General features: G+C 37.0%; 2 protein-coding genes across 17 annotated transcripts in view; one reads left to right on the top strand and one right to left on the bottom strand.

Annotated features, from left to right (window-relative positions):
• Window positions 1–10,551, top strand: part of LOC139130360 (SLAIN motif-containing protein 2-like) — a 34,995-nt gene extending 24,444 nt beyond the window's left edge. Inside the window, exons 4-9 of one of the 2 annotated variants that reach the window (XM_070696151.1) lie at window positions 595–771; window positions 1,842–1,928; window positions 4,111–4,725; window positions 5,312–5,395; window positions 5,787–6,090; window positions 6,615–10,551. In XM_070696151.1, the coding sequence (XP_070552252.1) occupies window positions 595–771; window positions 1,842–1,928; window positions 4,111–4,725; window positions 5,312–5,395; window positions 5,787–6,090; window positions 6,615–6,687 (1,340 nt within the window). In that variant the 3' untranslated portion in view covers window positions 6,688–10,551. The remainder of the gene's footprint in view (window positions 1–594; window positions 772–1,841; window positions 1,929–4,110; window positions 4,726–5,311; window positions 5,396–5,786; window positions 6,091–6,614) is intronic. The other variant, XM_070696152.1, reaches the window with a different exon arrangement.
• A 1,336-nt stretch (window positions 10,552–11,887) lies between these two features.
• The window catches only part of LOC139130352 (microtubule-associated tumor suppressor 1 homolog A-like), a 41,348-nt gene continuing 26,939 nt past the window's right edge, over window positions 11,888–26,296 (bottom strand). For all 15 annotated transcript variants that reach the window (XM_070696121.1, XM_070696126.1, XM_070696130.1 and 12 more), the window contains 9 exons: window positions 24,787–25,022; window positions 24,436–24,517; window positions 23,226–23,483; window positions 22,797–22,852; window positions 22,048–22,227; window positions 21,403–21,501; window positions 18,974–19,093; window positions 17,915–18,012; window positions 11,888–17,031 (listed from right to left, as the gene is read on the bottom strand). In XM_070696121.1, coding sequence (XP_070552222.1) covers window positions 16,743–17,031; window positions 17,915–18,012; window positions 18,974–19,093; window positions 21,403–21,501; window positions 22,048–22,227; window positions 22,797–22,852; window positions 23,226–23,483; window positions 24,436–24,517; window positions 24,787–25,022 — 1,418 coding nt within the window. In that variant the 3' untranslated portion in view covers window positions 11,888–16,742. The remainder of the gene's footprint in view (window positions 17,032–17,914; window positions 18,013–18,973; window positions 19,094–21,402; window positions 21,502–22,047; window positions 22,228–22,796; window positions 22,853–23,225; window positions 23,484–24,435; window positions 24,518–24,786; window positions 25,023–26,296) is intronic.

The raw sequence follows: 26,296 nt of genomic DNA, 5'->3' as shown, positions 1-26,296 counted from the left end.
TATACAGTCAATGTCAACAACCACTAATATGAGAACCAGGGACAGCCCCCCTCCCTAAAACCGTTGTTTGATACCGTAATAGACAACAATATATGCTTACTGTAAAGGTACAAATGAGGATTTTTAAATAGTAGGCAAACCCCTGTGCTGACACTGTTTAAAGTATTGATTTCATGAAACAATCTTTCTTTCTCATTCAGCAAAGGATGTTACTCAGACTCATGTACTCAGTACAGCAATCAATCAGGACTACAGTGGCACTTTGAACCCAAGGTGACCTTTGACATCACTTAACACTGCCTCCCCATTGCTGCAGGGTTCAAAGGGTTATAAATGCCCAAATCCGTATATGATGGGAGAAAATTTAGTTTGTCAGTTCATCCTGTTCCTGTGTATATTTTTGAACTCCCTAATGATAAGCATGTAGCATTGTGTAGCAGAATTTTATGGCCAAATTTGCTTACAAAGTCTATTATAATAAAACTTTTGAAGCCACTTTAGTCATGGACGGCACTTTTTTCACAGCGTATAACCTTGTGATGTATTTTGCAGTTCCACATCACAGCATGAACCACTCTTTTGCTTATTTCATAGGTACTAAAGTGCAACAATCATCATCAGCCCAGGCATCGCCTGTAGGGGGCGCTGTTGGTGCCTCAACAGGAGGCTCACCACGACGTGAGAGACATCAGAGTGCAGAAGAAAAATTAGGAATTAATAAATTGGAAGACGTCACAGACGTACAAATTATTGCCAGGATGCAAGAAGAAAGTGAGTGTATTTGTACTCTTTGACTTTTTCCAGACCTCTGTAATTTTTGTTGAATTTATCCCTCTATCCTTTTACCACCATGGTTTGACCCAAACTCATTATTGTCAATGGCGGATGGACATGTTTACAGTGAATGGGGTGAATAGGTCACGTAGCTGTTGCACAATCCTAGTATTCAGTGTTATGTATTGCAGTATGTATAAAAAATCAAGGGTGGAAAAATTACAATTTAATTTAGTCTGATATGATACCATGCATCAAATTAAACCAGTATTTTTGCAAAATGTTTTATTGGATTTGTGAAAGGCTGTAAGTAGAGATTTTGATGTCATTGCAAATATTGCACAGATCTCACTGACTTTAAGTATTTTACACAGCTCTTTCCACTTTATCAATCAATCAATGTAAGGCTTCAATGCTGATTATGTACATGCTCTACCAGTATTTATCTTCATATCAATGTACACGTGAACATATTCATCGTGTGGTTCCTGTATCTGACTGAGTGGCTTCCAGCAGCAACAAGTCTGTGTGAAAGTTTTTGTCAAATTTTGTTGGTGAATAGTTGTATGTGTAAGCATCTGTCAGGAAGTGAATGTCTATAGGGAAGTGAAAGTGTGTGAAAGTTTAGTCTAAAAGCCACAAAGAAACCCAAATCAAACTTTCTTGACTTATGAAGGAACATGTCAATTAAATGCCTTTCTTTACAGGTTTTCAGGAAGAGACCTACTTTCGCAAACTTTCATGGTGACTAGATATGTTTGTCGTATAAAATCACAGACCAGGAATGGGTCATCAATATAAAATATGTCTTTTGAGTACCTTTCATTTCTGATATTAACAACTTTGCCATTATCAGCTGATATATATTAGTAGCACTGTTAGTCAATAGTGTGATCAAAATTCATGTGCACAGCTTATGATAAGCAAGATCAACACCAGTGATGTTGTCCATCAGCGCAGTAACTTTGTTGCTTTTGTTCTGTTTTCTTTGCTCCCATCATGCCTATAGTTTGATAATCAGATATTATGTACAATGTTGTGTATGTGTCGTTTATATGGCTTTTTAGGTTTACGTGAAGCTAGTCACTCCTCACACACCCCACCCCCTCCGCCTAGAAGGATATCTTTGCCTGCTGGAGTGTTACGAAACAGTGGTGAGTCCAGGTGAACTGTCCATGAAAATAACTGACCCACCTCTCCCACCGTATATTAATCCACATGGACACCCCCTCACAGTTCATTTGACCCTTCCACTCCCTGTCAACTCTTCCATCTTGTCTGTAGTGTAATCCATGGCTGAAATGTGTACTGTGTTCCAGATAGTCCCCTTCACCAGCTGAGAAAATCTCCCTTCGCTCTGAAAGCGTTTTGTACTCTATGTCAAAATGAATCTCCACTCTCACCCACTCACCTCAACATTATGGTACACTGGTGTGTTTGTCTATTAAAGGCAAAGTTGGAAGCCTGTACTTAGAAATAGGGGTGACAGCATCAAGACCTTGCAGCAACAACACTCACCTCAATAGTCACTTTTGTTTTGTCTTTGATAAAACCCACCCTCCACCCATCTTTTAGTTTGTGGTATATGCTATTACAACAGCGGTGATGACTGAGACTGAAATTAACATGTTATGCTACACTTACAGATTATTGAGTGAGAAGATCAGTGTCCCACTGAAAACTCAAAAAACACTGTCTTAGGCAGGCATGAGATCAGCAGCTTTACTCATTGTGTTTTGTCAAAATGATAGAAATTAACATTCAAAGCTGTAAAAAGAACAGTGTGCTAAGCAACCAATGGGATTCGTCCCAGAGTAGACAGACAGACTATGCAATAGTAATTGTTTAACAGATTTTGGGTTTCCAAATACATTTATAGAATTGACAAGATGGAAGAGTTGACACATTAACCAATAATGAATCAGCCTTATTTTGAAAAGTCAGAAGTTTTCAGGCTTTTGAAAGAACCTCTGAATGGACAGCTTGTTTATCATGAATATGGTTGCTTGTAACTTTCCTTTGCAAACGTTATGTTCTCTTTTGATGAGATGAAGCAACTATGAAATTCTTTCAAAAGCTGATAAACTTACTCTATGGGCTGTTTTCACAGGGAGATGCAGTTTGTGTTCAAATCCACTGTGTGGCTGTAGAGGGCAGCTTACATGCTCACTTCATTATGCATGCCCTAACCAATCAAGTGTTGCAACTAAAAAATCTATGTCAGAGCTAACAAATAAAAAAAGCTACCAAATAGATATAACTATGCATTGCCTTTGAGGAAAGACAATAACCTCCTTAATTGGCTCCTTGATAATTCATACAGCATTGTAAAATTGTGTAACACGTCCATTAGTTCCAATTACGGTACGTTTAATGTAAACATTCTTGTCCAGTACAACATTAACAAAAATGTCATTTCATACTAGATAAAATACAATACATGGAACAGATAACATGGAATGGACATTTTATGAATTAGAATGTGGATAATAAGGTTACTTATGGGTGACAATATATGACTCGTGTGTGTGTTTGTGTGTGTGTGTGTGTGTGTGTGTGTGTGTGTGAGAGAGAGAGAGAGAGAGAGAGAGAGAGAGAGAGAGAGAGAGAGAGAGAGAGAGAGAGAGAGTGTGAGAGAGAGAGAGAGAGAGAGAGAGAGAGAGAGAGAGAGAGATGAGATTTTGTGACGGACTGCCTAAGTCTACCCTATCTCTGTATGTAAAGATCCAACCTCAGTATTAACACTCAGCAGATCAGATCAAGACACATGCTTTGATTTAGAAAGGTTCTGTGAAGAAAGCAGGGAGGTTGCCATGGATGTCAGCATCCAAAAAGCAAACAAACAAAATAAAACATGGTAGACACACAATAAATCTCCTTAGACAAAAAACGTGATGGCATTTGTCATGGTGTATCTGTAGTATTTGGTAGAAGCAACAGATCTGTTCCTTGTACGCTGTGCCTGCAGTCACACCATACCGCACTCTGCTGTGTTAGAAGGATGCAGTAACTGAACTCCATTACATCATAGTGTAAATGCATCAACATTATGAAGATCTGTGTTAATGTGCAATCCATTCTATTCAAACTAACAGCACTTATACGTACCTCAGTGTAAATACCACTGTAAACTTTGCTAAAAGTGTCATTAAGCAGACTTGAGTCTGTAACCCTTCCTGTCCCTCACTGTACCATAGCATCATCCAGGAAAATCATACCATACTATCAGCTAGATTTAAACAGTCCAAACTATTGGAGCGCTCGGTTAATGCTATGAGCAAAGATATTGATCATGTCAGTAAGGTGTTCATGTCAGTTTCTTGTTCCACGTTTCAGGTTTGAGACAGGCGACAATTCAGAGTTCGCCAAACAGTTCACCACGCAGAATCTCCTCCCCATCTAGCAGTCTGCAGTATCAGCAGCAGCAGCAGCAACACCACCAAAAGGAGCCACATCATCGAAGTCACCCACAGCTGCAGCAACACCGGAAGCACCCCCAGCATCAGCAGCAGCAACACTACCAGCCGCAGCAGCAGTACCACCACGACCAGCTTCGGAACCAGGCACAGCTGCTGCAGCAACACCAGCAACAACAGCAACACCACAGACAGCAACACTCGCCACTTCAGTTTCAGCCAGAACAGCAGTACCATAGGAATCACTATGAGCCGGAGCAGCACCACCGCCCGCAGCAACACTCGCCGCAGCAGTACCGGCAACACCCGCAGCAACAGCAGCTGCATCAGGAGCTGCTGCAGCACCAGAGTAGAAAGCAGCACCAGAGACAGCACAGGCAGCACGGCCAGCAACACCACAGGAGGGACAGGGGACACTCTCCTAAACATAGACAATCAGATAATGATTTTGTTGGGGACAATTACGAACACGGACAGCAAACTGTGGTGCTCAGGAGAAGACCATCGCTGGAGAGAATCAAGAAAAATCATGAAGGTACGGAAAAAATTAGTTGTTTTCATCCGTGCAGTGATGTCTTGTATTACCTTGTACTTTGATTGGAGGATCTTTTTACATAAATAATTCTTGACACGTAATGAGGGTGAGTAGGAATATGAATTCAACAGATGTGAGCAGTGTGGTAGATTCAATCAGTTTTCATTGAATGGTACCGATAGATGTTGTATGAGTATGTGTGGATGAAGTGTGATTGTCTATTGACATGTGAACACTGTACAGTGTCACACGAGAAGATATTTTCAAGGGACACATAGTAGAAGATCTTTTTCCTCTCATTACTTGTTTCTGCTTTGTTAATGCAAGTATTAGAGATAGCAATCAGGGAAAGTTTCTAGGCACTAAAAGTCGCAGGTTACCTTCCAGCTATTACTATGCATAAGTCAGATGACAACAAAGGAAATGAGTGCACGGTGACCTGCAATGACCTGCCATGACCCACAGTGACCTCAACATAGTCCTATCAGTTCACAGTGGCATGTCCATGTGACCTGATGACACACTGATGCACTTTCAGTTCCATGGCTACAGATTAACTGACTAAATGATGATGGTATTTCCACAGGTGATGTCAAGAGATACAGTTTAGGAGCTTCCTTAACAAATCACAGTGTTTCACCGGATGATTTGACTAATTTACAAGTTGCAGGTAAAGACGGCTCTGTTGGATTAGACTTGGTTGAAATGATTTGTCCATAAAGAAAGACATGTAGAAAGAGCTTGTCAGACTGGTGAAAAACCAACCGTATTTACTATTACACACTGGTGATATTAAGTTTTGTATTTAGACAGATGGACATTTGCCATGTGCATGCTTTGTGGGTTGTAAAAGGGGAACCCTTTCCCATTTATGGTGTACATCATACATTTGCGATTTCAATAAGAACAAAGTTAATACATGAATAATAGAAAATAAAAGCTAATCTTTGATTGGTTTCTCGTATATAATGTGTTCATTGCAATGGATTTTTTTCTGATCAGCCAATGATACCCCAAATTCAGGCCTTTGATTATATGTTCATCTGTTGTGTCGCATGCAGACCAAACTAGGAGCAGTATGCCGAACCTAGTACGTGAGAGAGGTAACAGACAGCAGACATCACCGCCACCACCGCCGCCACCTCAACAAAATCACGACTCCAGACTTCGCCAACCTACCCAAGTCTCTCAGCTCAGGCAGCCTTCACCGACCAAACTACGGGCAGTGTCGCCGCATCGCAGCAGTATACCAGTGCGTAGCGGGGACATCTCCCCCCACCGTAGTAGCTCGCTGCCTCGGCCTGTGTCACGGAACGGACAGAAACACAAATCAAGACTAGGCACACCAGTGAATCACAGCAGAAGGTGGGTGATATGTGGTCATACATGTGGTTGTTAAGGAAAGATATGCAAGCCAAATTTGTCATTCTATTCGATTCTCTGCAGACTACGTGAAACCCAAATTTTAAAGTTCTTATGTAAACGTCACAATTTACAGCAATCTCAGAATTTTAAATGAACGGGTTCTGTCTGCAAAAATGGCAGCTGCTTCCCTTCTTTGTATTAAAAAAAATACTAGACTTTAATTTGGCAATGACTGACTAGTAACAAGGGAGCGGCTGTGATGATGTGTATAAGATAAAAACTTCCAACCTCATCTTGATATCACATAAAGACCCAAATCCTTCCATGTAAACAGGTAAGGCTCAAAAGTATGCCATTGATAATGGTGCCAAATTAGTAAAATATGAAAATTAATGATTTTTTTCAGTAAAAAAAGATTTCAAATCAACATAATGCATGATAATCTTGATATAGTTGGCACACCATTCTGTGTGACAAATACTGAATTCCCGCTTTCTTGTCTGTTCTTCTTTATTCATTGACAGTACCTCAATACCAAGACAAACCACCGGTGAATATCGAGTGAGAGATGAAAGTTGGAAAGAGGGATGCTTCTAGTTTACAGCTACAGTACTTCTAGCAACAGAGAATTCTTAATCAAACGTTTGTGGATTGGAAAACGCCCTGAGACATCATTCAACTTCTATAGGAATACTGAAGGGTTTTTACACAGATTAGGGATAAAAGTTTATCATAAATTTATATGGGGAACTGGAGACATAATTAGGCTTGGTCGAATCGTTGCAGTATGTTGAAGATTGTGTCACTGTTTGTGTCACTGGTTGTATGGGGAACAGTGGGCAGCTCTGAAGGGAGGGTGTCATAAAACATCTCGTGATTTCCTGTCAGCTGCCAGTCGAGTCATTGGCTGATTCCTGAAACTGTAAAGGTAACATATCGAAGAATTGGAGACATTTTAGCAGCTGAAGCAGCAGTGTTTTGTTTTGCAACTTACAGAGTACTGAATCAGCCAGAACAAACATGTTCAGATCAGAGAGCAAAATGTCATGTGGACTCTGTAAAACTTGACCACTGAGGGCGCCCTTTACTGTAGCAGTCTAATCCTTTTGAACTGGTGTCTTTTGCTTAGAATCCAGCTTTGTCCATTCATAAGTTGTCATCATCAAAACAGTTGCAGGCGTGCATTCAGGATGTAAGTACTGGTGGGAATGGTACAAGGGTTAGACTGTGTGATGATATCATTGTTCCAAGTCAGATTTCATGCAATGTACCATCCCAAGAAAGTGGACTCCAAATCTTATTTGGAAAAGTCCGGCATTCATCCCATTACTATCCCAGACTAACAATCAAGAACCTAAAGGATAAGCATGTGGCAAATTCATCACCAATGTTCCTGGATCACTGAAGTCAATTCTGACTCGGTATCACCATGAGTTGACAATTCTACCCATAGATAGGGTCAACAGATTCCCCCAAGTGCCAACCTTCACAATACTGCAACTAGTGCCAGGTACATGTACAACAGTAATGTAGTAATTTTTCAAATTCAATTTACGCATTTTACGCAGTGCCTACATTTCAGATTGTCAGAAAATTTGTTGGTTGTTACTTTTTACGTAATATTGAAGGGTTAAAAAAAGCCAATTTTCATTTGAATATTAAGCCACAGTAATGAAATACTTCAATGCTGTTTTTACAGTGCTGCATATTTTTTATTAAAAAATGTTTACTTATAAGTTTCATGTACAATACCACTAGATAAAGAGACTGATGAAATAAATTAGGATTGTCCACACGGTCAAATCTGCTAAGAAAGTTCCTGATTGGCTCAAATTACACAATGAATACTATACTTGCCAATCAAATTGTCCGTTTTATTTAATTGCAGGATGGCCTCAGTAAAAGTGCAATGAATACACAAAGCTCTGATTTAACTAACGCACTGACATCCGTTCATTCCATTGGAATTGATATGAATGAAAAAGTCAATTCCGTTTCTTAAAGTTGTGTTCGTGTTAGAGTTTGAGGGATGGGGGTTTTGCGTAAGTTCTTCGAATTCTGAACCCAGCCTGGATTTTTTGTCATGAACATTCCCGTACCCTTCAATGATCATTTTTTATCAGAAATTTTAATGCCAGGCTGTCAACAATAGTCCTCGTTAAGCAAATATATCTGATGTGGAACTGAAAAACAATGCAACTTAAATTGCAGTCTCGTAAGTTTGCCTTCATTGAAGTTGTAACAGTTTTGAACACTTTGTCATGTTGGACACGGTGTTTCATAGCTGTTGTCCCAAGTAGTTGTGTCCGTTTTGTGTCAACTTTGTGTCTGTAGATGTCAAGTTTTGTCAGTGTTTTCTAAATTGTGTTCTGGGTCAGCATCTAAGAAGATAGAATGTCACATTTGTCTCAAGATTTCACTGAAATTGTCGCTAAGAGGAGGTGCTTTTTACTGGTTGTAAACAGGTGTAGAGGCACATCATGAGTAGCACCTGATGTTTACTCACAATTATTGACTGTGTCCAGGTTGGTCTTATCCTTGAAGATAGAGAGTGCCATCAGAGACAAATCAAGCTATATTCATTGATCCAAGTTGAGAGTTGGGTATGTTGTCCACAATTTAAACCTCAAGACTTTTGTATGATAGCAGAATTCTTCCTCTGAACAGTCAGGGCTTGAAACAGTGATCTTTATTTACATAGCTGTTAAGAGAGAGAACTACCGTAGCAGTTGAGAAGTCGTCCGGAGTCCTTGCAACGCGTTGCCAACTGCTGAAACAGGCTGTTTCAGATCTCAAGGGCCTTTAAAGAAGATGAAAAAAAAATGTACTTGTACATTGAATATATTGTGTCTGTCAAGAAAAAGTTAATCAAAACCGTGATTCTGTTAATCAAAAAGTTTGCAATGTGCTCTGTGATATTGTTGTAAACATTTTTCAATCATAATGTCAGATCAAGTCTCATTCTGAAGAAATTCACTGATTGACATTGACCTTCAGACTTACACTTTCTGAGATTTTATCTGTTTGAGGGAATAGTACTCTTGCAATTTTGAGTTTTAAAGTACTGTACATATAATTAGTGTACCTGTTCAATGAGATATATGCATCATGAATATTAATGATTTCCTAATATGGCAGGAGTAACCCTTGACCTTTGAAAGCACTGGTCAAAAAAGTCGTTGCTTTTTGCCAGTGTTGTAATGCTCCAAATCATCATTGTTATACTTCAGAGAATTTCAGAACCTTGTATATATATTATGTAACTTTACATTTTTCAAAGCTTTTTATTTCTTAATGCCTGTAAATTCAAGATATTTATTATTGAATAAGTTTTTGCCAATGTTTTGACTCTGTTTCCACCACCATGTGTAGGTTTAGTGCACCGAAGTGAAGTATTGGTTCTAGCTGTAGGGTGTTTGAGTAAAAGAATGCACTTTTTGAGGTCTCGTATGACCAGCAGATGTAAGTGCCCATACTTTGCTGACTTTTTAAGGTTGAAACGTTGTTGTTTTTTTGTTTTAGAATTTCTGGAGTTCAACTCAAGCAGGGTCCTGTCGTTATTTATCCATGTGTCTAAGCGCAAAGTGCCCCAGGATGCCCTTTGATAAGTGTGGCACACAGTATTCTAGTTCAATAAGGAGGTTATACCCCCCATTTTCACATTTGGATTTGCCAAGATTATTTAAGTTAGATCATTCCAAATCATCCCAAAGGGAAGGGAGGGGCTGTAGAATTTCAAAATTTCGTTTGGAGCTGTGTGTGTACTTGTATCAGAGTGGATATGCTGAAGAATTCTCTATATCTCATAAATTCATCAGTTTGATCGGCTTTCCTTTGAACCGAACAAAAAAGCGAGACAAAAGGAAGGGAGATGTTGATCATTTTGCAGTCTCACCTCTACCTGACACAGAGAAGAGGCTGTTTTTATGTTCCAAAAGAAGTGAAGAGTTTACACGTAAGTTAACTACTCTGAACCACATCACTTAAATCATCATGATCACCTAGTTCCCCAGATATGGAGATATTTATAGCACCCTGTGTCCTGGTAAATTTGTTCACAGCAATCTTTGAACTTGACTTTAGTCCATAAGAAAATAGAAAAATTAAGATAAAGCCAAACATAATGAAATGATTGTTTACTGTCCACACAAAAGTAGAAAATTGAATAAAGTTTGCAACATTTAAAGATATTGTGATTATTCAAAAAAATTTCTGTGAACCGAAACACTATATTACATCAGACATATTCAATCATATAGTTTAAGCAAAGTAAGACATTTCAATCCACAAGATCAGTTCTTTGAAAAGGCCGAGCATCACTGTCAGAATGTGAATTTGTTTTTTGTATCAGAATAACAAACTTCATGTTGCTGTAGTTTGATTTTCATATGAGATTTTGGGGTTATAAGTGTGTCTGGGCATTTCAAACAATAAAGCTGGTTTTGTTTTTAAACTGTCAAATGTCTCTCTCTCTTTGTATTTATTGTTCTTGTATGCTTATCGTATGCTTCAGAGAGCTTTAGGTAGCTCCCTCAGGCTGTTGAAGAGATGCTATTAAAGATGATGGTGTTTGGAGAGTGGATGTTCGTTATGCATGCTAGAGGGCGCTGTACTGTTAGCATTCACACTTTTAACCAACATGTCTACGGCATGCTACATTGAAGTTAACACACAAACTCTTTCACTTTTGGATATAGGTAGAAAAAGTAAAACAACCACACTAAACTACAATGACGTAGCCTGTGGTTTTCCTTCAGGTATTCTGACTTACCTAAAATCTGTAGGCTTACACAAAATATCAAAACAAAAGAATATCCAGGTCTGTCTCATTGATGGCAAGGTGATCATGAAATTGAAGCAATATACTTTGACAACTGTCGTATAGATGATGAGGTGAACGTAAAATGCAAAATGAATGCAAAGCCAGCCAGTAACTAAGCTTAAGCCCTTCTTAAAGCCATACTCCTGGGCAAGTCTATGGTAGATTGGATTTCAAGAGTTTAGAGATTGACAAAAAGCAAACCTTGTGCAGAACAAAATGCTGTAACAGTAACAATTAAGACGTGTATATGGTGTTGCTGTCATATTTGGAAATGAAGGAAACAAGTGAACATTTACTTTGAGAACTGGATGTAGGTGAAGGACATATCTGAAATAGCAAATGTTGATGAAATCGATGCAGCTTCACATATCCTAAATATAATGTGTTTAGGCCAAGAGTTTTTTCTCATCCTAGACATTGCATAAATGATGCAGTGACAGGTTTTTTCTTCTCAATTTTTTTTTATTCTTCAACCAACAAGAACACTCAAAAAAACATGAAAACAACATATAGGAATGCACACAGAGATAAATGCACAGCAGTGTTGCTTTAGTATTTTTGTATAGCAACAGTTCTGTGGTTTGACTTTTAGGGCAACAATGCAGTTTCGACAACTTAATATATATATTAAACATTGACATATATGTACAGTTCTGAATGAAATGTCAGTGTCAGTTATTTTGTTTACAGTTCTGTCTTATACAGCACTGTGTTATGCACTATCATCACTTATTTTTGCGGGGTTTTTATTCATTTTATTTGCCCATGAGCAGAAAAAAAGGTTGACATGGCGGGTCTGAATTGATGCTCGTGAGGATGAGAAACAAACTTCTTGGTCTCAGTACTGTGGGCGCACTACCACACACACAAAATGCTTTATGTCGATGTGTGCATATCTACTGTATCTATGTCACCAACAATACATGCATTTCATTGATAAGTGTTTGAAAAATAATTACACAAAAACATTTCCAATAAATTCATAAGGATTTATTTCCATATAGGCTCTAAAGCAACAAGTGGAATAAATTACAGTTAATATTTAGAGGTGTTCACACAGAAATCCTTCAGTGAATTCATAACAAGTCACTCTCATTCAAAAACACCACATATATTATCATTTTTAGATTTACTCAAAAAATTTTATCAGGTTGCACTGCACTTTCTTCTGGAAATAATTCTGGTTTCCAGTCATACTAAATCTCTTTTTTACAGTTTTGTTTCTTTTATTTTCAAGGGATTCTGGGCTTCACAGAAACTGTATTTCATAATTTAGGTGTTAATTATTTTGAAACATTCACTTTTATCCTACTGGTTCATAAAATTAAAGGTGTTAAATAACATTTGCAAGAAAATATCTTTGATGATTTTTTTCAGAATTATCTTTGATAGATCTTATCGGGCACTGTACTTTCTTTGTATGATTATAATGCCAATCAATGTAGATTGTTAATGATTTGCTACAGGTAATTTGTTTTTTCTGTAATATCAGTCAACATTCTTTCCAAAAAGCACACAGAGTCACACACAAATCAGTGGCAACATATTGCTCACTGTAAGTGTATGTTAGAAAATACTGACAGAGGGGCACCAGAGAAACTTACAGTTATGCGTCATTCATTACACAGGGATTTTCAAAGAACGGGGAGGGTATCTCCACTCAACTTACATTGTGTTAGACTGACACAAACGACACAACCTGGCACAAATTTGTGATCAAGCTGACAGAAAAGAACCTATAGTAACTGGAAATACAGACAAGAACTGTGTTTAAGGATATGAATGTGAAAGTAAGTGTTTTACTCTGTCTGGATTTTCAATACAAACTAAAATATCAAGAGGTAGAGACTGCTACTGCAATCTGACTCTGAAAATTTTGATTGAATCTAAATTTGAACGTAAAAATTCTTTGGTTACGCTTTGATCTGTTGATTTTGATGAAAACAAACAGAACTGGAAGACAGAATGTTGAAATCAATGCATATGCGATTGTCTGTTGGATATGGTAGAATGTGAGAAGTCCAAACACTCCTGGTGTTTGGTAACAAAATAAGTTGGAATGACGGATGATGAACGCGAGAATTACAGATAAATTACAGAATCACACAAAATCTGGACAAAGCATGCACACATCTATCATCACTCATTCCTTAGAAACATTGTGAAATATTACATGTAAAGGTTTTACAAAACAAATTTGCACCAACATGATCAAATTAAAAGTTAAATCTTATAATGAGGGATACATTTATTTTCAATACCGTCACAATTTTACACGAGGACTACCATCTAGTGAGGGACAAAAACAAAAAAAATTGCACAATTATGAAGTTTTCTACAACAACTTCAAGTTTTATGCAGACCAAAGATGTTTTCAGTCAGGCCTATTCACACAGGTATCACTATAAAAATTATTTCTCAGTGGAAAAGGAGCCAATATTGTATTGATTGAAAGAAAATTGCAACTGGCTTGCACTGAAACCAAACATTACTGTTCACCTTGACCCTGTTTTGATGACCTTTGAACTGAATTTACAGGGACTCTCACATTTGGGGGCGACTTGCAGCGATTTCGAAGCTGTTACCCTATTGGTTGGCTGAATCTTACCAATATAATTAAAACAATACAAATAAACTCCCTAAGTTGCTGTGAATAGTGACAATCGACCAATCAGATATAACCTTGCAAACACGCTGCGAGTCACTCTCACATTTGACCTATCTTTCACTCCAGCCTATCATGAAAACAAATTTGATCCATCATCAAGTGTTACTAGTAAAGAGTAACATGTGGGCGATTCCTTGTAACTAACGAATCTTTCAAACAGTCACATCTCTCTGGGAATACTACAAACATTCAGGCAAGTCAAACCACTCTCAATTCAGAAATTCTCAATTCCAGTCAAATTTGACACCACATTCTCTATCAATTGAAAAAAGAAGAGATATACAGTATTTGAAGACTGGTAGTCAAAAACAAAATAACTCATAGTTTTCTTCAGATTAAAACAAAATAGTACTTCTACACTAGATAAACAAAAATAGTGAGAGCCTCTGTCACACATTTTATAAATTAATAACATTTGGAAAAATATTGTTAATTTCAAAACTGAACATATTCTACAAAAAATTGTAAATTACAGCTCAGATATAAATGTAATTAAGATAATATAGCGCATAGTTAGTATTAGCGGCAGGCATAAATGAAATTTGTATAATACATAAGATTTACATGGCAATAAACACCAATTCTCTTTGTACAGTAATGAAATACGTCAATTTTCGACAAAAATATAACTTGGCTTTCAATAAGTACTTGGGTAACATTTGTTGCTGACTACTTTATGAAATGATAAAATTTTTTGAGTTGTGTTTTCCGAGTACCATCTGTCACAATACCTATATTGAAAAATTCTATGGAACAACTATGAAGTTGCTGATTTTGTTTTTTGAGTTATACTGGTGATGAACAAAATTCTCCAAAGAAAGTAAAATGTACATATATTGTTCTTCTTAAAATAAGAACCAATTTCAACTAAATTTTTGAATTTAATCAAAGAATGATTGTAAAAGTGACCGAGGAAGAGAAAGCTGGCCACCAACAGGACTACTTTGTTCAAAACATAGCGTGTCACCTTGTGTCTTTGCTTGACACTGAGGAGACGACAGAACTTGAGTTTAAAGAGAGTATATCTATGTGTAGGGAAATATCAATGATTTGATTACTAACTGAACCAATTTTAGAATAGCACACATCTTGAATTAGAAACTTTATACTGGGATATTCACATTACAGTAGTGACACTGTTTCGTGTGTGTCATTTCATCATTTGAAATTGACCATCAAGAGAAATGAGCAAAAGAATTCATCTGGAACTTTGACTAAGGCTAGAAAAAATATTTTGAAGCGTATGAAACTCTGAGATCACTGAACTACTTCCGTGAGTGAATCAATAGAGAAATCAATCTTGGTGGCATTTGTTTCAACTATTAGAAGTTGGAAACAATACTGACGTACTTGTGACTGATGATTCCCTTTCCTATATCACGAAAAAAAACACTCAAAAATCTTTCTTCATAAAGCTATTTCATTTTAAACTTACAAACTTTTGCTTTTTCAGTAGAATGCAGAAACATGAAGAAAGTTAAATTCTAAGCTACCTAAAGAGGCTTTAAAGCCATCTATGTCAAAGGCCGTTATACTTTACAGACCTTCAAATATATAAGACGGCATTTCTCATTGCAGAGAACCCTCTATGGCATACCGTGACTGTAATGGAAGTCACCCTAGAAAGGAAGAGCGCCCTCTACAGAATGCAGTATCAATTTTGCAAATTGGGCCCCTTACTAGTCACGAGAGCTCTCTCTCACATAGTACTGCCAACACATTCTACCTGAAGTTGACAAACAATCAGAACTCACCATAACAGAGACAGGGACAATAAAAACAGCACTTACTTTACCAAGTTGAACAGTTAAGAACTTGAAATTATTGTTTGGATATTCTCTGTACATTTTTAAAGCTAAGACCCATGTGAATTACAATGAATATGATCACTGATTTGGAACACTAGCCATATCAAACAACACTTTTGAAGACAACAGAACAAATCGTAACAGACTGTTTTTTTTTCTTTTGATATGCACACATGTAATCTTTGACAGTAATTATATATTTCTTTGAAAATTTCATTCATTTGTTGATATATATATTACTATTTAAATTCTGCTTTGAAAATTCAAATGGCGATACAACACGGGTGACTTTAATTGATAACAGAACTTACACTGTTGGTGTGACTTTGTGACCATGGACATTGGCAATTGTTGTATGATAAACAATGTGAGTGGACAAGGCGGGGATTAAATTTGATCAGTGGAATGTATATAGATGAATAGATGTGTGTTGAGTTCCAAGTTTTCACAAATAGTGCGCCTCTCACTCAAGAATGTCACTAATTCTGCAGGGGCTACATGACAGATCGCCATGTCATTACAAAAACTTTTCACCAGAGCACACTGACAATGAAGTTCACATAGGGTACTTGTATATAATGTACTCTGAACGAATATTGTTGACAATTGGAATTTACAGCTTCTCTGTGTGACAAATTTGAATGCAGTCAGTATCAAACCCACAGTGAAGTGGCATTTTGGTAGAGGAGAAGGATACACAAGCCAGTGTGAAAATACCATTGCCTGAATGTGAAATCTTGGAACTGTGAGAACTGTGACAGAGCTTTAAGCTGGATAATGACCAATGCATCTTATGTGAAGTATTTACTAGTTAATGCCTGGATGGCCAGTGCAAGTGACAGACATGCAACACTGTAGAAAGGATATAATGTACAAACGACGGAACAAAGTGTTCAAGAGATGCCCAAGTATTACAGAAACCAAGACCTTGCTGTGGATTAACTCGTATTTGCAAGTCCATTCATGCCAGATGCATTATGCTATAACTCTTGAAAGCTTGAATGATGACCTTGCAGGAGAGAAATGAGATGAGTCAGGGTGGCCAAGATACTGTGGGCAATTTCTTCTGCTGAACCCATCTTGAATACCCTCAACCCTCTACTGAGCCAGGGTGGCTAGGCTGCTGTGGGCAATATCTTCTGCTGCACCCATCTTTATCACCCTCAACCCTCTATTATACTCAAGGACTCTAGAACTTCCATGTGTCATTCAAATACTTCATTACAATTCTCACTGACAATTTTTCACTCAATAGTAATAGCACAAAATTGTTTTCAGATATTTTTTTTGTCTTTTTTAGAAGGTGTTCACTACAATCAGACAATAATGCCAATCACACGGTTGGATTTCTCATCTACTGTGAGGGTGAGAGGGGAAAGACGCCACTCTCGTGGCTGTCTGTTGAACTTGACCTTGACAGTGTGTGGCTGTCTCTATGGAGATGGCCGTGGGGATGACTGTGAGTTGGTGAGGGGGACAGGGTTGATCTGGTACTGCTAGGTGTTAAGCCAGTCAACGGGGAACCACTGTCTGAATTCTGCAACTTCCAGACCAACTCTTCATTCTCCCGTGACAGACGTTTGTTGACCTGAGTTTCCTTCTCAAAGTGCTCCCTCAATACAAGATGCTCTGATGAGAGTTGCCTGATGACAGAATACAAATAAAATCACGAATGAAGTAGTTGGAAAGTCTCTAACACCAGTCCAGTCATTATCTAATACAGTGTGATTTCTAGTATTCAAATACATATGCACTCCCTTGAAAGACAATGGTGATTCTCTACTGACATGGCACATAACCTGTCCAGCTTGATTTTACCTTCAAGTAAATACACACCTCACAATGAAGTTTAAAGCTGTGCTCAAACTCTAGAAAACATTAAACCATTCTCTTTTGGGTTAGACCGCCAATTACCAAATAGTTACAATACTACCCTGAAGTATCTGAAATTAAAAATGGCCTCTGTAAACTGTGATAATTGTACAGTGAAGAACTAAAACAAAAACAAAACTTTAAAATTTTATCTACTACACCATGTCCAAAATGAGTCTAGCCAAGCAGCAGACCAGAAAAGTAATGAAAAATGTTGAGTGTCTGAAAAAGTGTGGCCTAAAGCACATTTCACATTATGGTAGAATGAACTGATGTTAGTTAGGACTCTCAAATTTTTACAATTCTTTTCTGATCTACCATTTGTGGGGCTCATTTTAAAGCTCTTGGAGAAAGAAAAGTTTCCCCTGTCTACTTTTTTGAAATCAAAAATTTTATTTTCCCTGTAGACAAACACATGGATGGCAGCCGTTTTCATTTCAAATATCAGTAAATGTTTAGTTATTTTTTTTGGTGACCCCCAAAATTTTGTTCTTGATTTAGTAAGAGACTGATTGAAAGTTTCATTAGGTAAGTTTGAGAAAAAGTTTAAATCTTTCACTTTCGAGGCGTATACTACCATTTAAGGATGAGGAACTCAACAAAGAAGAGAAGACGTTGCACAACAGCAAGATAATAAAAGTGACATATGCTTACCTCTCATAGCTTACTTTCTTCTCTAAAGAAGCATTCAGTGATTCATTCTTTGCTTCAAGTTTCTTAATGGTCTCTTCCATCTCTGGAATTTTCTCAAGCTGATCAGAAAAGAAAACCACAACAGTGTAAAATAATGACAGTGTTTCATTTGAGAACTCTCAAACTTTACACAAAAAGTGTGGCATTGGTAATCCTGGATTCTTACTGCTGTAGTTGAGAATAAAGGCCAAATAAAATACCTTCAACTTCTCAAAATTTCTTTTAAAAAATTTAATACTTCTATGTTATTCAGCATCAACATTTCAACTTCCGCTTGTAAATCTTTGATAGTCAGCAAGTACAATTATCTTGGCTCCACAGTAGATGATAAGTTATGCTGGGATGACAATGTCGATGCTATTTGTAGTAAAGGTCAACAACGTGTGTTTTTCTGAGGAAGTTGAACCAATCTAATGTAAATAAGTCTCTGATGACGTTATTTTATAAATCTTTTATTGAGAGTATTTGCACTTTTTCAATGGTTGCTGGTATGGCAATTTAAATGTTAAGAACAGAAACAGAATTAGTAAGATAGTTAAAGTCTGCAGCAATATTATCGGAGAACAACAAGTGGGCCCCACTGACTTGTACGAGAAACATGTTTTACGTAAGGGGAATTCCATCATACATTCCAAGTTTCAGCACCCTCTACAAAACGAGTTTGACTTACTACCATCCGGCTGCCGTTTCAGAGTACAGGCTTTTAAAACCAATAGAACCAAACACTTTTTATCAACAGAGCTATTGGTCAACTGAATAGATTGAACTAGTTTTTAAATATACTTCTTTTATCTCTCTGTGATTTTTACTTATTGGATGTGCTGTTTGGTATTTTAACCTTTTTAGTTTGTCATGTTTTTTGATTGATGTACTGTGTTTGTCACTGCTGCAATGTCAATTGCTCAGTCATGGTTAATAAAGATTTATTGATTGATTGATTGATTCAGCATCAGTAATGACAAGAAGGATACTAAAAATAACTTTGCAAACTGTTGCCAGACATGAACTGAAAGTACCTACCTGTTTTGACAGTTCATTCTTTTGGGAGCGGAGTTCTTGCATTTCTACTCGTTTGAGTTCCAACACACATTTCAGACTTTCAACTTCCGCTTGTAAATCTTTGTAAGGTGCTAGGGCCAACTGTGGAGTAAAAAATGCAATATCACTAACATATGGTTGACTGAGTACTGAAATCTTTTGGAGAGTCAATTGTGAAATTGCCATTCGGCAAGTACCATATCACGAAGTAAGTTGGTGACATGGATACAGCTCTACTGAAGCATTTTGATCACAAGTTTAATTGTCATGCCAAAACTTCTTCCTATAAAGATGGTAAAACTGTGTTGCTTTTTAAGGCAAAGTTGGATCTCTACATATGGAAGGGGATGGGGTTATCCTAATCATGAAAAAATACCGTCAAGGACACTATGTGCTCACATTCGGTTTGAATTGGTCCATTCAAGAAATATTTAAACCAGAAAACAAGAATGACAAAAGCAATAAGGTCTCCAACTTAGGTACTGGAGGTCATCTTTAGGAACATGCATATCAACTTCTATAGCAATGGGAGAAGCAGATCCTAAATAACAACAAAAAACAGAGAAGGCTTGATAAAAAAAGAAAAGGTGGGAGTGGGCAAAAATGCACAAGGGATCTGGTAAAACAGTAATGCTGCATCATCGATCTTCTAGACCCTACCCCCTCCTGAATATCAAATGTTCAACCCCTTGGTATTACATAAGACCAAATGACAGGAAGTACATTTACAACCTTGGAGATTTTTAATTAATGCCATGAGTGTTATCATTCTAATGTAAACAGCACTTAAGTTAGTTACAGATAGTGAAATGCCTTTCACTTCACTGTGGGCGGTGATTACAACATCTGGAATTATCCTGGATCCAAATTTCTCATCAGTTCTTGTATGTCTTACATAGAAAAGTTGCAAAAATTGGTCCAAAATGAAAAAAATCACCTCAGCTTTGTTTTCTGGATCAAATTTTCCTACAAATTGGTACCAAATATGACAAAATTATGTTCACAGCCTTCAAAATTGTCTCACAACATATCCTGGGTTGGTGTAGGTCATTTAAGGTCACAAACTGAGAAAAGTACCTAAAATATACAAATTTTGGGGTTTCCCAACACTTTGAGCAGAAAATTTATCTAATAACATCTTTCGGGACTTTATACCAAATTACAAAGCTATCAAACAAGGGACTTTATACCAAATTACAAAGCTATCAAACAAGTAATTTTGAGATAAAGTTTTCTTGACCAAAAAATGACAATATTGTCTTAAAAATACAATTTTTTATATTTCAGGACAATTTCCACATATCTAACTATTCTCATCTCTGTATGTCTGTGTACCAGATATGAAAGCTGTCTGTCCAGTGGTTTTAAAAAGGAAACACTGTCTAAGATTTTTTGACCAAAAATGACAAAATTGCACAAAATAGTAATCTTCCCAATTTTGTCATAATTTCAACAAATTAGAAGAGTAACACCCTTGCAAAGAGACAACCCAAATTTGAGAGCGATTGGGCTGGCGGTTTCAGAGAAGAAGAATTTTTACTGAAAATGAGAAAAATCACAAAAAAATTCAGCAAAAATACAAAATTAAGGATATCTGCACAATATTCATAAAACTGTATAAGTTCACCTAAGGTACTTGCACACAAATTTTCAAAGCAATCAAAAAAGCGGTTCTTGAGTTATTAATTCTTAACCATTTTCACATTTTGTAAGCTCATTTGCATAATTTTGGCAATGCAGACTTCATTTGAACAAAATCCCATCTATAGCCCAGGATGCATCCACACACCAAATACCAAGCTGAAACGTGCAGCGGTTTGCGTGTTTTTGATGTTGACGGACATACTGTACGTACATACATACATACATACATACATACATACATACATACACACATACATACAGACGCCATCGACTTCAGCCTATACGATAAACTCACATTGGTAAAACCAAATGTGAGCTAAAAATGGAAACAAAATGGCTGCCCGGTTGCCATATCGGATAGTGTCAAAAAAACAGTCAACGTGCATATGTACGCCATAGCGTATTATCCTTTTGCCAAGTTTTAAGGAATAGACCTGGGCATGTCTGAGATATCTCTGTGGACGTAAGGATGCACGCATCCACATGACCCAATCAATAAGTCCCTATAACTTGTGTAAGAACTAGTAAACTTTGATAGGGACTCTTTTTATTTTCCTTTGTTCTGCTTGGACATATACAAAACTGTATAGGGTATACGCAACACAGGAGTGAAAGAGCAAAGCTAAAACATATTTTTAATGTCATGACCAGATTTGCTAGATGGGTTGGGAATACATTTGCCGCTGAATGCAAGAGAGTAGATTGCCCTGATATGGAAGTGTGCCGAAGAAAGGAATTTGTTCCAGATTTTATAGATTGCAACTTACCTGTAGCTTAACATCAACATCTCTGTGCAAGTTTTCTTCCAATGTTTTCACTCTGTCTTTGTAGTTCTGACACTGGAAAGTCAATGTTTCTACTTCATCCTGAAGGAAACAATAAGTGTTTGTGAGCAGAGTAACACCAAATGATGTGACTGAGAGACAAAGAAGAAATGCTGTACATCCAAGCTGGTAGAAGGTTAGACGTAAATTACCGGACTCAACATTTCTCATGATTAAAAATGATTTGAAAATTATCAAGTGCGGTAACACTAATACCTTGATACATCTTAGCAACATCCGGAATACGCCATATGTACGAGGAAATGTAACTATGAATGTCAGAAGTACACATACACATAATATTTCTGACTCTTGGTCAGATCTGTTCATAATAACAGATAAGGGAAAAACCCTACTGAACTGAGCATTCTTTTAGCACATGCTAAATGCACAAGTTCTTAGAATACCACATATACTAAATGTACAAGTTCTTAGAATACCTTCCATATGATACTAAAAGTGTATTGAAATGAGTAAGTTAGCAAATCCAATGATTGACGATTCATTATCAAACAGAATGTGTTCTATAGATGATTTGCCCAAGAACACAGTTTACATGGTGCCTGGCATGTCTTCAAGGCAGCTTACCTGAAGCGTACGGTTCTTGGTCTCAAAGTCAGTTGTAAGTTTTTTCATTTTCGAGGTGTATTCTTGGGTCATGCCGTCCACAAGCTGTTGGTGTTCTGAAGACTGCTTGGACAGCTTTTCTTTGTATTCATCAACGGTTTCTTCAAGCGTTAGCTTCTGTATTCTTGTCAGTTCAGATAACTGAAATGAGAAAATTATCATTTTGTTGCAATGTCACTCATCACTTTGTACACTGGGTTGAGGCATGGGGAAAATTGCTTTGATTCTCAATATTATTTTTCAATGATTGACACTATTTAGTAACCTGATCCTTGTCTTTTATCTGTCCATTAATACAAACAATTCAGTCATTTACATAAAGTGAAAATATTCAAAATATCTTTAATGAGATAAATAGCAACTATATACTGCAGCAATGAGACAAATGAAGCTGTTTTTCTTATATACATTAAGATTGATAATGTTGATATTCAAAAATTTGAATTTTAAAGAGAAATTGGTGATGTTGTGAACAGGTGGTCCGTGCACACATGCACACACACATGCACACACACAACTAAACGATAAAAGTATAGAATATTGCAACCTTTAGAGAATGTGTATTCATCAGAAACAATTTGAAGATATCTCTGACAGCATTTTAAAGGTGGCAGACCTCTGATTATTATAATGTGTGGGTAATGATGATAGATCAAAGGTCTCAAGACTGAGAAAGGCAGACATAGGCTGAAAAAAGGCATGCTGCCTACCTCTTCCCTGTGTTGCGCTTTGATTCTTTGAAGGTTGGATGCATAATCTGACCTCGCTGTAAAGAAATAACAACAATCAAATTAGTTTCCTTTGAAATTCAATAATGTTAATGGATTGAAGTAAAAAAGGTAAAGTAATTGGAGAGCTATGGAAAAATAAACCCTCTGGGGTAGGAGATTAAAGATTTCTCAAGGGTCACTTTTGATGAATCTTGCTTAATGTTATTATGAAGACACATTGTTTTCAGACAGTAAGCTGTAACTAACTATCCCCAGGTACCTTTATAAGCTCAATGCAAACCACTGTGTACATTGTCTGACTTTGTGACCTTTTGTGGTTGATGACAATGCCACTGAGACACGTTGGAAACTGCACGGTGGATGGGAACTGGAAAGAGAATAGGAGTAGATTGATGAGTTTATTTGTACCTTTTACTAATTCTTGTGAATGCTTTTCTAACAAGCTTTCTTTTTCTTCATCATGATTTTTCTTCAAGTTATCTTCAAGAGTTTCAAGGTTTGTCATATGTTCGTCGTTCAACTTTGTCGTCAGAGCTTCTATCTCTTTCTTGTGTTGCTCCTTCAGTTCATCTGTCTCTGTCTTCAACTTGTCCACTTCATCTTCATACTTCTCTGAAAGTGTTGTCTTCTCTGTGTGCAGGTCTGACAATTCCTTTTCCTGTTTTGCTGTAAACCAACAAATACGCACATTAAAGGTATACAGTCACCTGTAATCTAAATATGCCTATATATGGTCAAAGGGGCGTTCCTTGGTATTCAAATTGCCCACGTGAGGGCGCTATTTTTAAAAAGCCGCCACCCGCTTAAAATCTGTGATTGGTTAGATTTTCTCTTTCCATGGTAACTGTGGCAAAATTGGAACAGGTGACAGTATACCTTTAATATGCTTGTCTACGCCTGCAAATACAAACGGGAGGTATGTAAGTTTTTAATGTTTTTCAAATTGTCATTTATTTCAAATTTCAAGTTTTGAATATTTTTTCCAAATTTCAAACTTTCATAATATTAAACAATGTATCTTTGATTAGTTTAGTTTATCAAAGTGAATTAGCTACACTATGTAAATGCTTTGGTTTTTAAACTATTACCTGTAAGTTGTACTGGTACTAAATCACCTTGAAAACTTACTGACAGCTTGAGTATTTTATGCAGAATATTACATAACTTATGATCATCACAGTTCTGTATTTTCACAGATACAAAGTGGCTAAGATGTCAATCACATTATCCTATTTCTCAGATGTGTCAGACAATGTTTCTGTACACTCTATTACATATATGTTACCTTAGGACTATGTGGGTTGCAAAGCAGTCTGGTCATATTAAGTTTGATAGCATTGACTTTTTTGTATTGGAATGTGATTTCTCTGTCAATTATATGAACTGCTCAAAATGTAAATTGGCTTATTGAAGTTTGACAAAGTCTAGTCTCACCATGTTATCAAATTATGTCAACACTTGAAAGCATTATTAGTAAAACAAAACTGAAGGAAACACATGCATTTTGTATGAAACCTCTATTTCATTCTGGCATTGCTTTATGCCACACAAGGCAGAATGTAAATACAAATACCTGATCCACGCTATGGTTACCTGTAACGTCAATGAGTTAGCTTACCTATCAACTGTCGTGCATTCTCTATCTCTTTCTGCAGCACCTGAAGTTTTTGTGACAACACTGGCCCAGAAAATGCATCCAGCTGGACAAAAATGAGGAGAAAATAATGGATAAACACATGTAAGTGGTTCAACGAATTCTGTATACGTGTGTACGTTATGATACTGACTATTGTATGATAAATTAGTAAATTTCTGAGTAAACAAGAAAGCTTAAGCAATATGACACCAAGGCTTTCTGCAAATTGGATATTTCAACGATTGAAGAAGTCTTGCTCACTAATCTACTACAATGTAATATGGTAAGCTACAGTTAGTAAGGGCAGATTCAAGGCAAATCCTGCAAACTCACCTCTTCAGTCATATAGCGAACCAATGTTGCCATGGCATCAAAGCCCGTCAAGCCTTGTTTGAATTGTATCTTCATCAGTGTTAGTTCTTTGGTTCTTGCCTCACATAATGCCTCTAATCTCTTGATTTCCTTGGATACATTCTCACTGGCAATGGAAGTCGACACCAGATCAGGTTGACTGGTACTGGATGGCGTCACCTTGCTTCGTGCTGACCCTCTTCTCTCTCTGTTTTGATCTGAACAGCAATCAAAATAATTGAAATATGAATATTTTAGAAGATTGTATGTTTGCATTTATCATGATTGATTTTTACAAATCTGGCACAAAAATGCGATATCATTTTTTGTATATCTAATGCCTAACCAAAAATAACATGATTGGATTTTTTCTCTTCTGTACTATAGGTTCATTTAGTCTAGCTGCCTATTTTTAGATTTGTTTACCATTCTCAGAATCTGAAAACATGCTGTTGGATTCTAGGTTTGTCTCAGACTGCAACGAAACAAACAGCGATAATGAATGCACTTAGATCTGTCAGATTCTGACATCAGCACAGATGTCTGTCAGCATACCTATATTTCATGGAGTCTAAAAATATCTACATGACCTGTACAGCATGTTGCACACCAGGAAAGCACACATTAGATGAACACAGTCCATACACACTGTCCATGGTTACACAATCTTGCCTACTTAACTCAAGTTGTTACCATATCGATCACAGAAAATCTAAACAAAATCCTTGAGAACAAGAGTGTGTTCCATCCACATTACCAATTCAAATGTCTTCTGGAATTATATATCATTCTCCTACTTTCTTCTTTTGACCTGTGATATTTTCAGCCGGAAAGCTAATCTCAGCCTCAACTCTTTTGCTATCATGGTCCAACTTCAATTTTTTTTTGCTATCGTGGTCAAATGGAAACCAATATCTTTTCAACTGAAACCTTGAATGTGAATAAATTCCAATCTAAGATTGTCCTGCATGCAGAGACTGAGAGAATTATATTCCAATGCTGCGGTGATGACTCTACAAACAGTTCATCAAATTTTAGGGTTTTTTCATTACTGAGCAACTTCCTATGAATTAACCTTTTACATCTTTGAATCACATGATCTCAAACTGAGAAAAAAGCTAAAAAGAAAACTTTCTGTGAACGACACATGGACATACACGAACAATCGACAAGGGTAAATGTTTTCATCATTCAAAGGTGTAAAAGTTGACTTCCATTACTCTAAGTCTGTTGAGTGTTTCCTCTCCAAAAGACTTTCTTACAAGACTATGATGTGAAAAATACAGGACACAGAATACCTTTCCTTGACTGTTTAGGTATCTTTCGTCTTTGCCTTACACCATGCCTTTTAGATTCAGAGATGACACCTGCTATGTTGCCCATACTTGCCCAGGATGAAAATGAAATTCTTTCCGGGGAGACAATTCTTTTATATGTCATTGTAAAATATGTTTCGCCCTTTGTTCCATATTGCATTTGGAACAGTGACAAG

Source organism: Ptychodera flava, chromosome 4 (genome assembly GCF_041260155.1).
Source record: "Ptychodera flava strain L36383 chromosome 4, AS_Pfla_20210202, whole genome shotgun sequence".
NCBI lineage: Eukaryota > Metazoa > Hemichordata > Enteropneusta > Ptychoderidae > Ptychodera > Ptychodera flava.
The sequence above is the reverse complement of the archived record's forward strand: the minus strand, read 5'-3'. Positions and strand labels throughout refer to the sequence as shown.